Below are 15418 nucleotides of genomic sequence, written 5' to 3'. Positions count from 1 at the left end.
GTCTGCCCAGGGGGGCTCCAGTATTGTTAGTCTGCCCAGGGGGGCTCCAGTATTGTTAGTCTGCCCAGGGGGGCTCCAGTATTGTTAGTCTGCTCTGGGGGGCTCCAGTATTGTTAGTCTGCTCTGGGGGTCTCCAGTATTGTTAGTCTGCTCTGGGGGTCTCCAGTATTGTTAGTCTGCTCTGGGGGTCTCCAGTATTGTTAGTCTGCTCTGGGGGTCTCCAGTATTGTTAGTCTGCTCTGGGGGTCTCCAGTATTGTTAGTCTGCTCTGGGGGTCTCCAGTATTGTTAGTCTGCTCTGGGGGTCTCCAGTATTGTTAGTCTGCTCTGGGGGTCTCCAGTATTGTTAGTCTGCTCTGGGGGTCTCCAGTATTGTTAGTCTGCTCTGGGGGTCTCCAGTATTGTTAGTCTGCTCTGGGGGTCTCCAGTATTGTTAGTCTGCTCTGGGGGTCTCCAGTATTGTTAGTCTGCTCTGGGGGTCTCCAGTATTGTTAGTCTGCTCTGGGGGTCTCCAGTATTATTAGTCTGCTCTGGGGGTCTCCAGTATTGTTAGTCTGCTCTGGGGGTCTCCAGTATTGTTAGTCTGCTCTGGGGATCTCCAGTATTGTTAGTCTGCTCTGGGGATCTCCAGTATTGTTAGTCTGCTCTGGGGGTCTCCAGTATTGTTAGTCTGCTCCCCAATTCTGGGGTGATAGTTATTGTGGCATTTATAATTTCTGGGTTGGCATTTTGTGCTGTACTGTGGTGTTGGTGCATCTAGGGTGCTGCTTACTGATGTGGCCCCTGAAAGTTGAGCACAATGACAATATGACCCTTGGACCAATAATTGTTGCCTAAATCCTTACATCAGAAATACAACAGACATTTAAAGGAAATTTCAAAATTTATATAACTTATGATAATGTTTGTGAAATCAGTCCATTTTATCACGACTCCAACTGCATCAAAATTGTTACAGACTCGACAGCCCTGATTTCAGGTTTTTTTAACATCGGACTTGACATTGTTCATTACGATTTTACATTAAAAAGTAAAGTTTGGAAAAGAAGCATTTTACAGTGTACGAGCTGCTGTACAAGTTTATACTTCAGCATATAACCATGAACTTCACACAGTGTTGGTGATATGTACTATTTTTAATTACATTTTTTCTTTCTTTGTTTATGGACCAGTTAGCAATGATCAGCCTTTAATAATTTTTTTTTAATGCAATTTATTTATAAAGAACAAATGTGGAATAGATAGAAAAAAATTATTACAGTAGAAATACTCCATAATTTATCACCACAGAATGAGTAGCAAAAATAAACCAAAAGGTATCAAAGACAATTTAACAAAAAACCCAACTAAGTTTCCCACAGTAAAAAAAAAGACAAATGCAAAAGGCCTCCATCACTGTGTACCCATTATATGTACACAGGCGAATAAGTGAGAGAACAAGGATAATTGTAAATATATTAAAATACAGAAATTGATTGGATGGAGTGATTTAACAAGTTGTCATATTATATTCCTATAGTGTTTGGTAGACTGTGCTGCTTCAGGCATTAGGATTGGTTTCCATCAGATGAATATCCGCTTCTACCATTTCTTTAACCAGTTCCTGTAATGAAAGAAATCAGTGTCCTATGAAATGTTACATCTCTCTACAGAAAGTCATCATTACATAAAAGTGGTATTCTCATAAAAACAAGATTCTTAAATATGCTTAGCCTAACAAAATAATATATTTAATTCACAAAGTCACAAAAACAGCATTTCAAATGTATAATTCCAAACAGTCTCTCTCAGACTATGGTAGGATTCTTCTCATAAATAGCTTCTCTTGTCTGCACACTGCAGTGCTCTCTGCCTCCTGACTGCCAGACCCTACTGACCGCTGTAATGGAGATTGGGTGAAGCGCTGACATAGTGCTTCACACAATCTCATAAAGAGGAGAGCCTCCGCACTGCCGTCTCCTCTCCTGGGTGTCCCAACATGGTCATTACCTACAGGACTGATCAAATGCTTCCTACATCAATCAAGGTCCACATGCTGTCAAGGATGGGGTAGAGAACTTAGAAGTTCAGGACTGGGACAGGGTAAGAAGATGAAGGGGGTGTTTTTTTGTGTGTGTCTTTCTATGTACAGTAGTGTCCAGTGTGTTACTAGTGTGTGTGTTTATAGCAGTGCCCAGTGTGTCTTTGTGTATAGCAGTGACGAGTTTGTTCCTTGTGTGTGTGTTTGTGTATGCGTAGCAGAGCGCATGGTGTATAGTAGTGCCCAGTGTGTTCCTACTTCTGTTCATGTGTGTGTATAGCAGAGCTGTGTTTATAAAAAGTCCAGCTTTTTCTACCATGAATGTTGTGAAGATGAAGAAAATGGAACAATATATTTTGGACCAAATAAGTTGGAAATTATAACAGACTTTGCCCTAAACCCTGTAGGGCAGGGCAGTGATTATTTTTGGACAATATCTAGTATGTATGTCGTACAGAACTTAAATGTAGACTTTTTATGCTAAGCTATACTGTACCTATATAACTTTATATAATTGATACTACCATAATGTTTTGAGTTCAGATACTTGATGGTAAAAATGTTGAAACAAAGATTGCTAAAGCAGCCAATAGATTACAAAAGCTAAAAAGTGTCAACTTTCAATCTTTATATCTACTATGATTCTGTGTCCTATTTGACAACTTGTAGGAACGGACCCTTCATGCATTAACTTGCTATTTTTTGTGGTTTTTTTCTGCTCAATGTGTACAGTAACAGTATACATAAAACACAGTGTTCATACTGTGAACCAGGGCAGATTTATAAAACTTGTCAAAAATGAAAAACTCTCTTTTTTGATTATGGGAACCAATCAGAGCACAGCTCTTATTTTCAAAACGCAAAATAAAAAAGGAAAGCAGTGCTGTGATTGGTTGGGATGTGAAGAAACGTACTAAATCTGAATGTATTCCCTTAGAAGCCATTGCGTTACCATTCAAACGGTACACATTAAAATACATGATGTCACATGATTTCTTGAAAAAGAAGGGGCTTAAAGAAATCCTGGGAAGACACAAGTGTATCTTCCCTGCACTAGAAGCAGTAATCTAATTAGACTGTTACCATAACATCTCTGTTATTAGGTCATCTGAACAGGGTTTTTCAGAAATTCTTATACAGTAACACCCCCTATTCAGCAACAAATCTGACACAGATATATAGCCTTTTGTGCTAATGTTTTTGACATAATATAACAAATATAGCAAAATAAAAAATGTATTTTTAAAAATATATTTTTTTCTAGCCATTATATTTCTGGGCTAAGTGTGAATCACTGCTACGAAACAAAAACGTTTGCTAGAATGACAATAAAAGAGATCACCTACTGAACGTAATGCTGCAATAGGCAAAATGCAGCTCTGGTTATCACGGTGCCAAAAAGGGGTTAGGCACATTAACATAATACTCACATCAAAAGAGACCTTGGGGGTCCAGCCTAGCTTCTGCTTTGCTTTACTGCAGTCTCCTTGTAGAAAGTCCTATGGGTGCAAAGAAAAGCAATACATTTCAGAAGCCTGCATTAAACAGCTGAATCACTTTCTTACTATTAAAGTGTATCAGGTTTCAGAGTCCTGTATGTTGTGAGGATATCCAAACCTCAAGTAAGTAAAACAACAGTTATCCCTACAAGTTTCGATGATAACATGACAGAACAGTAGGGTGACTTTCATTATCAAGGTCTTGCCTTAAGGGGAAAAATAAAACAAAGCTGTCATGATCTGTAGAAATCAATATCATGTGCTACTTGGACATCCTTTCTCTTTAATGGGAAGTAACACGAAAAGATGTGTTTTTGGTAGCTTTTTGAATTATATTTTAAAAAATTGTGCAATTAAATTATTGTCTTTATATAAAATTCTGCATATACAGCATGTTGTAGGAGTTGTATTTTCTTCTTGTATTTTTTTTGAATAGAACTTTAAATACACCAGGAGAAGGGTATGTACACAATGTAAAAAGCAAATAATTTTACCAATTCATGTGTAAAATTGCAATACATATAATTATTAATATACTCGAAAATGTATGTGAAAGAATAAAAGAAGAAGAAAGTGGATCATTACACATTACAGGACTGCTTTTCGTGTGTTAAGCTGGAGTGCCTTGGGTCATCTATTTATCCATACAGAACATTAAAATGTGTGCTTTCTATTTTTTGTTGTTCCCATTGTATATCCAGTACAGCTCAGTTATTCATGAATCAATACATAAGAAATAAGCTACACTGGAAAGTGACTGGCTCCAATGTCAGCTCTATATGGTTTCTCTTCCACTGGCCCCTGGGGGCCTATTATTACGCCAGATCCTGGCCTAAGTCCGAGTCTAAAACAATCTAGACAATCAAATTCAGATTCTATGAGACACGACGATTCTCAAGTTGTTACAAGTAACTCATAATAGGTCACTGTAAATGATTAATTAGCAAAATAAATGCCAAAAATAAAAAACTGTATGACGCAACACCTAGGCCAAAGTAAAGATTTCCACGAATGCTACATTGCATAGAACAATATATACAAAACAACAGATGCCATAAGCAAGAACTGATATGAAAGTCGTAGTAATATTGCCTCATGCAAGTGCTGTATGTTTCTACAATAAAGGAATGAAATGGCATTGTCCCTAGTTGTGATGTGTGCACAATACAGCAGCTCAGGACAGCACACACTATACAAGCTACAGGAGAGAGAAGACACTAGTTATTAGTACGAGTGGGATTTCTCTGCAAAATCTTTGTTGCTTTTTACAATCGGATTATCATCGCTAAAAGCAATTAGCTTTCTACAAACTAATCCATGTCTCTATAATGAAAAACAGTTTATGAGCCTGAAGTAGCTACAATTTGTCCTAAACACTGAAATCAATCTAAACCCTGAGGCCGCAGAAAGTCTTTTCAGGGACAGTGTTCATTTTAGGGTGAAAGGTAATGTCAGGGCTAGGCTCCTGTAACTGATTAGAGCCTCCACCAACCCAACCACAAATCTCAGTGTACCACTGCAGACAACCCAAAGATACAAACATAGCCCCCTCAGTAGAAATGAAATTACTTGGATTACAGTTCATGGTCTACATTTATGCAAAGAATCGACAGATAAATCTGTTCAGAATTCTAGTTTTTCTTTGCCTTAACCACAGAGGAGCAGCACAAAGCTTGATGGTCAGGTTACTGAATCAACTGCTTCAAATTATTGTCTCGCTTTGTTTGAAACAGAAGTAAATCACAAAACAAACACAATAACAAATGAAATGCTGACCCTAAATAAAAACATCTGCTCAAGGCAAAAAGTTGAAAGTAGATTCTTACTAATGGCACAAGGTTGTAATATCTGAGCTTTTCTAGTGCAACCTGCCTTTCCCAGAACTGACACAGCAGAGTTACACTGTGCATCTCTATTTTCTCTATATAGAGTGTTTTTTTCTCTTCAAATGTTTTTATTTTTTTTGCCTTTTCAGAAGTATTTGCACTTTTTTTTTTTACAGCCTCGAGGTGGTGTTATGAAGTTTGCTGGTGTGTGTGTCTATTGCAGTGTTCCTAATGTATCTTTGCAAGTCCAATGTTTTATTTGATTGTTGCCTTCTTCACTATCTATTTTTGAGTAAATTTGAGACTTTTAGGCCGCTTTCACACTTGCGTTTTTCATGCGCCTGTTCTGTGTGCGTGTGCTTTTGACGTGCAGAACTTGCATTGCACTCTGGCCCAATGTAATCAATGTTTTTTTTCAGACTTGCATTCTTTTTCACGCACACATGCCCATTTTTTTAATGGGCGTTTAAGTCTCGGCATGCTAGTCACGTGCATGAAAAAACGCACCATACAAGTCTATGGAGATGCATCAAAAACTCTGAGACACATGCAAGTGCAAGCGTTTTTCACGGATCAATTGCCATAGAAACAATAGAGCTCAGTCCCGAGTCTTTTTCACGCACGTTATCTGCGCGTGAAAACTTATTGAAATTGCATTGAAAATGCGTGTGAAAGAACTGAGATACTGAACAAACTCTGACTGAAAGCTGATTGAACTCTGATCCAAAATGTCAGTTTTTCACTGATCAAACTCTGGTCGCTCCCTGATCAGACTCTGACATGATCTGCAACGTAAGTGTGAAAGGTGCCTTAAGCGCAAATCAAAGTACAACAGACCCATACCTATTTCCAAATACACCTAAAATGTCTCAAAATAACACACCACCAAAAAAATAAAAATAATCAACAACAGCAGACAACTTGGAAAAGAGGCAGCACAAATACAATGATACATGTTATACCAGGAAGGTCATCATTTTAATAATACATGCAATACATTTGACCCAAACCAGTGATTGAGGCTTGTGTGTTATGGTCTTCAGCAGGGGCACACGGAGAATACTCTGCATCCTCCACAAAAATCAGCTACAGGAGCCTAGCCCAGACATTACCATCCACCCTAAAATGAACACTGTCCCTGTTTAGTGCTGCACTTGTTTCCACTACTGAGGAACAGATATGTTTGTAGACAGACAGAGCTAAGATCTTTGTGAATCTGCTTCTATTGTTTTCAGCAGGATGGCCAAACATCCGCATGGAGGTATCCCAAATTTTTGCTTGGGAAAATTGAATTTCAATATTAATCTTTCAATATTAATCCTCTGTTTTTCACCAGAAGTGTCACAAAGCAACGTATTTACTTAATATATGTGTATGGGGGAGGAATAGCCAACAGACAAATCAGCAATATTAGTGTATGACTACCTTAGGATCAATAGTCACATAATGGCAGTGCTGAGAACAGGACATTCTATCTTTACAGTAAAGGGTAAAATATTTGATTCGTAAAAGTTATGATCACCCACTTACTGCAGAGCCTAGTACAAGCTCATGTAGCCAAGGTATATACAGTCCATAGGGGACTACAAGATAAAGCAGGCTAGAGAGGGAAGCAATTGTCCTTTTTTCTTCTAGCATATAGAGTTGCCAGTAAAAGGTGACTATAAATTTCTTTTTCATTTTTTTCTACTTTCATATGCAGCTGCAAGAAACCTCTTTAAATCACAGTCCTGCTAAGCAATAAATCTATTAATAATAAAATCAATTTGCAACAGTAACTAATATACTTACACTCAGCGAGAGCTGAAGACAAAGGGGCATATTGTGTTGTGCTGTGACAACGTTTCAAAAAACGAGTGAAAAATGTAAAGCATTTAAATGTAAATACCCGGCTTCCTGAGCACTGCTTCAGGGTGTGAGCGCTGCATTTACTCCGACTATTTAGGTGAAAGATATGGTCTGAAAATGTATTGGGGCTAATTCAATCATTGTAATTGATATTTTCAAACTATTACGACTGCAAATAAAACCAGCCAGGTTAACAAGCCCAGTTTGTGGATAGTTAATCCATGCTGGAAAATCTTGACTGGAATAATAAATTGTAACAATCTCTCAGTTTCATGTCATAAATGCACAAACTCACAATACTTGTGGGGGTTTTTTTCGGTTTAATCCACTGAAATGTTCCCTCTAATTCCCCAAGCATCTAACAACCTTCTCCCCTGGAGAACCTGTGATTAGAAACAGCTATTCCAGCCATAGACAACACACTATGCCAGCCATTTTCTTATCAGTTAGATTACCAACCATTCATAAAGGCCACATTCATCACAGAGTCAACACAGAAGTTTAGAAAATGTATGAGTATCATATATCATTCATAGCCATACATGTAAACCTTGCTAGAGAGTCTTAAAGACTTAAGATAATTTCAAGATGTATGCTTTTCCATTACAAGCAATTTTATTTTGCAGAAATGAAAGGGGTTAGCCACTGTTTTAAATAACCGGCCCATGTGACTTAAATAATAATAATTATCATCCCTGAATGTTCATCAAGTGATTTTGCATTCATGATACCAACATTTGAGTTGTCTGCAAACTCTCTGTGTTTACATGTGTGAGCTCTGATAAATAAGAGGAGCTGCATTTATGACTCATCCGGCTCCCCTCTCTCTGTATCTGTCAGCGAGGACAGACAGTGAAAGAAAGACACAGTGGGAGACGCCAAGGATGGCCTAGAGCAGTGAGGGGCAGAAAGCTGTGTATACATGCAGAGAAGAAGAGTGAAGAAATCAGGCGATGCCTTTTTGAGGCTGAGCATATTTAATTGTGAGCTTTCGATACTAGTTCTCTTCATCAGACATGATGTGTCTGACGAATGTTATGTTATACTAACATCATGTATGACAAAGTGCACTAGTATTCTCAAAAGCTCACCATTAAATATACTCAGCCTCAAAAAGGCATCGCCTGATTTCTTCACTCTTCTTCTGCTCTCCATGGATAACATGGTACAAATCTACACTTCTATATATGCAGAGGGCAGCATGGCGAGAATACAGAAAGGCTGAAGCTCTCAAAGGAGGCAAAGGTACAGGTACATGTACATGCAGAGACATGTCTAATTGCAGAGATTTATCAGAAAGTGTCCAACACCTCCAAGTCATTTTATGTGTGAAATCAACCAGTCAATGCTTACAAAAGCTCTGTCTGTGCCTTCTGGATTATCTGGGCTGAACACTGAGAAGCAGAACTGAACACATGGGATTGTACTACATGGGATTTATTAAAATCTGCTGGTTTCTAACGCTTGTGGAATGGCTGGAATACCACTGGGTAAATTAAATGTCTGTGCCGATTTGGTAAGCTCTGTGCAGCGCTGCGGAATCTGTGTGCGCTATATAAATAAAGGAATTATTATTATAACTTTCCTCCACCTCTTTTTACCTTCACAGGATGATATCTCAATCACAATGTAACAAGTCCATCAGTTACAATTTTCAGGGAAGGAGTTCCTACAAACGTTTATTCTCCATTATTGAGCCAATAACTGGTCCTTGTAATAGGGACAAAATTTAGTCACAAAAAAGTCAAGTCCAGGAAAAAATTTAATAAAATAAAAATATGATTAGGAGTCATTTTTCTTGGATGACAATACAATTTTCTTCCTTGTAAATTGATAATGCTTTTGGTGATATATGCTTGTCCCAACAACAAATGAAAACTCATATTAAGGTGATTGTCTTCATCATTGTCTGTCTATAATATATAAACCTCGGCCCCCTGTTTAGAGTCAAAAGCCTTAAACCAAATAAAATGTTGGTGGTCGCAACGTGAGCCCCCTGTAGGAATTCTTCTTCTGTCACATGATGCCACGATACTTGTCAGTTGTGGAGATGTTACATTAACTGAGGGTCACATGCAGCTAGGCAAACATAACCTACATTGTAAAATATAAATCACCTTGTCAACAAAGAAAGCACTTCAGCAATTCCCAACGCAAACATCATCTGTAACCTGATTCCTATTCATCAGTTCAAGTCAGTAATACCATGAATTTTGAAAAACGCACCTTTCTTCTAATATTCTCATCCACATTAGAATGATGGCCCTTTATGAACAATAGAGTGTAAGGGCCAGTTCACACCTCAGTTATTTCATCAGTCTTTAAAAACCAGAAGAAAAATTCAGGTATTGCTGAACACACAGAACAAGGTCAAGTCTTTTCATTGTATCTTATCTGGGGTTTTGGCTCACAGCAACTGGTGTAAAAACTGATGAAATAATGATGTAAACTGGCGCCAAGTAGCTGGTGGCCAGGAATACCAAGTTATTCTCTCTCTTGGCTCTGTCCTTATGGACAAGATACTTTGTGCATCTATGGGGTTTTTTTCTGATTGTAACCTGGACATATTTTACAATAATAAATCTTTAATCTAAATTACAGAGTAATAATATGAAACTATTAGGAATGATGTCCTTGTTCAATCATTATGAGGTTTGCCCCAACTGCTGCGCTATTGACCCAAACTTACAGCAGCTCAGGTTCTGAGAATGTTATAGTCATTCAACCCACAGCTGGGATGTTATTTGCCAGATTAATACAGATAATAAAGATCTCTGCACGGTTATGTAAATTACTCCTGTAACTATGCCCCACAAGTCTCCAATAGTTATTACATTTTTTTAATAGCTCAGTAATTTTTGGGGGGTGGTTGCCTAGCAGCAAATATATAACACAACACAAGAAGAAACTTAGGTGCATAGCATATAGTGACGATGCATTAGCAGATCTCTCCTCAGGGAGGAGAACATGTAGTGTTGTATAAGTAAATCAACAGTGTATATGATTAAAGTAAAAATGGAATATACTTCATAAAGTAAAGCAGCTTCTTCTTTCTGCCATATCAAGTACAAAGCATAGAATTAAGAAAAAGAGGCTAAATATTCATTTTTAATCCGAAATCAAGTACACAGCATAGAAATAAGAAAAAAAGGCTAAATATTAACCCTTTCTCAGCTCTCTGAGGAGATTAGACTATCCATGAACATTATCAGGGACCTTGTCTCTAAACTGTCAGTGGAGTAAGTGAAGACAAAAAGCTGATTTACAAAAACTGTTTTAAGGTAATCTACCACATGCAACAAGCAATATAATCTGTTGGCAGCACACTGTAGAGAAACTCACTGATTTCCAATTGCAGTTGTTGCACCAATATCGTCTTCTTAGCACCCAGAGTAGCGCTATTCCTGCTGAAACCCCTTTCTTCTGCTCTCAGTGTACTAATTTTGTATCTGTGAATCTCTTACAACATCCTAAAATACTGATGACAATCGAATAGCATTGTATTATGTAAAAGATTCTACCCGGCACGCTATACATCTGCACAGTTTATGATATAAGGTATTTTTTACGCCACTATGATGACTGAATGCACACACAGGGTACAAAATATTACAGACTGAAGAGACAGTCTCGTGCTTTTTCAGCATTCCTAGAAATCTCATGCAGTGGAACAGTCAGAGTATCAAGGGAATAAAGGAATTTTAGTGAATTTAACTCCTAGTATAAATCTACAGCCTACATGAAAACATGTGGACCATACTTACAATGTGACACATTAAAAAACAACATCCTTTTTTAGTGGTAATTAGAACATGTATAGTTTATATAAAATGACAAAGACAGTTCAGAAATATTCTTATCTTGTGATTGTACAGAAATCTCCAATTTCACCATGATCAGGATGGAAAAAGAAAACGTGGAAAAAGCGATACGAGTGGCCAGCGACAACACATTTGGTGTGCCCTCTCAAATCTCAGCACACATTCAAGCAGAAAGCAGCTCTGTGTTGTAATGACAGGGGTGATAAGAGACGACGAGAAAACAGCAAGCTGTCTGGTCTGCTCAGGAAGTAAGGAATCAGCAGCATTGTCCGCCAGTGGAGGCCTAGAGAATTCCATCGCTGCTCAAACAATGCTTCAGCTCAACCTCAGGGAAATGGAGTCAGTCAGCACTGCCTCTGACAAGCGTACTGACACTGGAGATAAAATAGTAAATGGAGTGAGCCAGAGGGAGCTGGCCCCTGCACTGCATGTTCTGCACTGCCAGTGCTAAGGATGCAATGGACACATTTATCAACACAAGCTCATAATATGTCCCCTACTAATGGATGTGCTGCTTTCCAGCTGTGTTACTACATTTATGGCATGAAAAGCAGGTCGGAAAATTAAAAGAGAACTCATGGTATAGGATCAAAAGTACATTTTGTAAAATATTTGAGAAATTTAGTTAAAATTACTTTTGCAAGCCCCCATGGAAATAAGAAGCTAAACCTGAAAAGCCAAAACAAAACAATATCAAAAACTGCTTATTGTCTTATGCAGGCTCTTAGCTGAGGGGGCCTATTTGTGGCTTAGAAAACAACTGAAAAGTTTTGTTTGCACGTTATAGGCCACACCACTTTTCCCTGGCAAGTAACGTCTACTTGTCAGATGAGGCAGAAAGAGCCTAAAACTCATAATAAATATACTGTAAGGCATACACTGTGCATATTATAACCACATTGTGACATCTTTTAACAGTAACAATTTCTTTCACAAGAAAGGGCTTATAACAGTTCATTGAAGGGGCATCCCTATTTAAAGTCCCATAGAAGTGAAGAGTGGTAGTGTAACAGAATTAAGCTTATAAGAGGTGGGAATGATCCTGGCGAGATTGTAGCTGCACGGAGGCTCAATGAAGGCAGATGTGAGGATATGGCCAACATATAGAATATGCCTTGTATCCTTGTACTTTAGACATATAACATAATATAATGTAGGTGTCAGAGCTCCTTCCAGTAAAGTGACACGATACTACGGGCACATTTCCAATTTCGTTTTTCATGCAGCATGCCCAATGGAGGAAGTCTAAACTGTGGCCTTTCACATGACATCATAGAAGTCTAATTTATCACCAGCAACCAAACATCTAGAAAATCATAACATCCTTTCAGGAAAACCGTGTGGAAAATAATCAGATTTACTTTGATGAAAGCTTTATTACACTTTGCAAAGTAACCCTTTACGGCTACACTGAAACCAACAAAGGCACGTGTTAGTGACTGGCCGGTCAGCCTAGGACAATGCAAGCAATACTCGATGCAGGCCAGGACTGTTATATGCAGAACTGAATGGGTTACAGTATCTCTGTGTTCTTATCTGGATTGTGTTACTATCTCACTGGTTCATAGTTGGCAGCTACTTACAATTTGCTCAGCCAGAGAATGAGATAGAAATTAATACGTTACTTTTGAGGTTTTCAGAGATTATTTTACTTGTGTTTATTTAATATTGTTCTTCACTCAGAAGTCTGTTTGAAACACGTTTCCGAAAAGGTTGTCCAATTTATAATTTACCCCAATGTTTTAGACATGCGTTACATCATCCACACAACAGGAAGCCACAATAAATCACAGCTGCTAGTGCTGATAAATAGGGGCAGGGAAGTAAGCCTGGTCAAACCAATGATATTTAATGTAAAATAATACACACTTGTAAAGATAGAATACAGAAAAGAAAGCTATTATCAACACCTGTCTAAGGAACACAATGGGGGGGAATTGCTTCTGCAGCGGTGCATGATAAGGGCCATGCGGCAGGGGTGAACCTAAACTATCTAGAACGGCACACTCTTTGCCCCATCCAATATAAATATATCAGATTATTTTTTAAGTGAGTTCTCTATGCAGTGTCTAACACCCATGCAGACATAGGGTGTGAAGAGACAACATTTTTAGTAGGGTCCTGCTTTGTAGTAGGTGACAGTGCCCTTTTTGCTGCCCCAGGTAAAAGGCTCAACTTGTCTCGTGGATAGTGCACCCCTGCCTGGCCAATACATCAAGAGGCGTAGGCCTGGCATAGTTTTATGTAAAAATCTGTGAATGAAAGTTAACAGGTTTTTAAAAAACAAGCAGGCACAGGGAAGAAACGCCCAATGCCTGCTCACTCCACCAGCGGCTGTGCCCCTTCATACCCCCTCCCCGCCCACATGGGATGGCTGTGATAATAATTGCAAATTCTTGCAGTGTTCACAAATTTACAATTACATCGGTTCTTCTACGACAGAAACCGATGTAGAAGCCCTGATAAATGTCCCCCAATAAGCAGTTTCACAGCACGCAAATACTATAAGTCAAAAGGGGCGAGTGTGTGTGTCTGTAACAATTGAAAAAGGCTGCCCCAAACTCAGGCAGGAATAGGACAAGTTGTGTCTCTTGTGGCTTGGCCAGTCTACTCATGTACAGGGCTGTGGAACCTTTGGAGAAGTGAATGGGGATGTGTACTTCACACAAACTAGCACACTTAAAATTCCCATTTGTGTGCACGAGGGCTAAACTAGACAACACTAGTCCATATGCCCCATGGTGGAAAAGGACTAGGACCCCTCCTCTGTCTCCTTTTTTTCTATTGAGCCTCATGCTCACATCAGTACAATGTTCAGAAGCGTGTACTCTCTTAAATGCCTCCAGCAATAGTATTATAGGCACTTTGAATAGTCATCTGCAAGTGAGCTCAGCTTGGCCTATTGTTTGCTGGCCATATATTGCACACCATTGCGAGCATGTAGACCAACCATTAGGTTTTTTATGGATATGGGTACTTCCTTACACAGTTATAGGTATTAAGAGCATTTTATATGTCGGTCACATCTAAAGTGGTGCATAAAACCCCAAACGGAGATACGCTAGGGCAAATGAGTTAATTACACACGCTGGTCTTCCAGCATCAATTGTCCCTTCTTAAGGGGAAAGATACATTATATGGGATTAAATATGTTTAACCAATGGCAACACAATTCTTAGCAAGTCAATCATTTGCTTGATATATGAGGCACCTTGCAGTGTTTTCTTTTAAGCAGTTACTGACTATAGCTTGCTACTTCTACTACTACTTGTTAGCAGCTGCTTGGGTTTGAGGGTAAACTTGAAAATGATGCGACTTACCAGTAGAACAAAAGTGCATTGAGTAGTATAGTGTCATGAAAAACATTGGCGGTAAAGTTGAGCACCAATTTCCCCATCCTATGCTTTCACCCCCAGTGTTCTGACCCGATGAAAGATCTATATCTCGGGTTATTCAGTAACAATAATACAAAAAAACTAAATACACTTATATACCAAGAAGTGGTCAGTAGCTTTTTATGTATTATATTTTATGTAGACGGCATAAAAAGGGCAACAAAAGTAAAACCCATATCAAGACAATTTCGGTTCATTAGCATTTTACCGGAGTGTGTCTCGTGCAGATAGACCTGTTCCAGCTAGTGCTAATAAAACAAGAGGACACAAACTGTCTGATAGGTGTGATAGGTATCAGCTGAAGGCAAACTAAGTAATGATAATTTACATCCTTACATTAAAGGCGCCTCTATGACAGTTCACATACTCAACTACACCAAGAAGAATCATCAAATGCAATCTGCCCTTTATTTGAACTGTGTAAGGAAACGCCTTGACTTATAAAAGATAAAAAAGAAAGCTGGAAAAGTTCCAGTTGTGTCTATTTGCAGCCTACTTTACCCCAGGACAATACGTAGGCATAAGGTGAGATCTCAGTGGCTGAATTACAGCATCTAGCAGTTTACTCCAGTAATTTAATAAGAAGGTGATGGGTTATATAAATAAGGTGTAATTAAAAAAAAAAAAAAAAAAAAAAGTTCAGGCACACTGGTATAAGAGGATATTTTAACAGTAGAACTATTCGTCAGGATCTTGTTGCATTTTGGTGCCATATTTTTCTGCTGATTCAGCTTATCTTGGACATATCTTCATATGCAGAAACAACTGTTTGAAGTTGTAGATTTAAGATTGTACATATTGTTATAAACACCTCCTCAGTCGACTTATGACCACATACCCTGCCCTGCCCGGCCAGGTCTTCTTGATTTTCAGAACATTATTACTGGCACAGGTTTTGTACTCATAAATACTGCAATAATGGGCCAACTTCCTAATATTAGCTTAAATATGTGGGCACTAAAGGAATCTCAACTTCTCGTGTGACCATCGGCTTATTTATGTTGGATAGC

General features: G+C 38.6%; 1 protein-coding gene across 2 annotated transcripts in view; it reads right to left on the bottom strand.

The window, feature by feature from the left end:
* Window positions 1-944: 944 nt before the first annotated feature.
* GMDS (GDP-mannose 4,6-dehydratase) overlaps window positions 945-15418 on the bottom strand; it is a 458968-nt gene continuing 444494 nt past the window's right edge. The window contains exons 10-11 of one of the 2 annotated variants that reach the window (XM_072152474.1): window positions 3450-3518; window positions 945-1602 (exon numbers count right to left, since the gene is read on the bottom strand). In XM_072152474.1, the coding sequence (XP_072008575.1) occupies window positions 1540-1602; window positions 3450-3518 (132 nt within the window). In that variant the 3' untranslated portion in view covers window positions 945-1539. The remainder of the gene's footprint in view (window positions 1603-3449; window positions 3519-15418) is intronic. The other variant, XM_072152473.1, reaches the window with a different exon arrangement.

Source organism: Engystomops pustulosus, chromosome 5 (assembly GCF_040894005.1).
Source record: "Engystomops pustulosus chromosome 5, aEngPut4.maternal, whole genome shotgun sequence".
Classification (NCBI taxonomy): Eukaryota; Metazoa; Chordata; class Amphibia; order Anura; family Leptodactylidae; genus Engystomops; species Engystomops pustulosus.
This window is presented reverse-complemented; position numbering and strand designations above follow the sequence as displayed.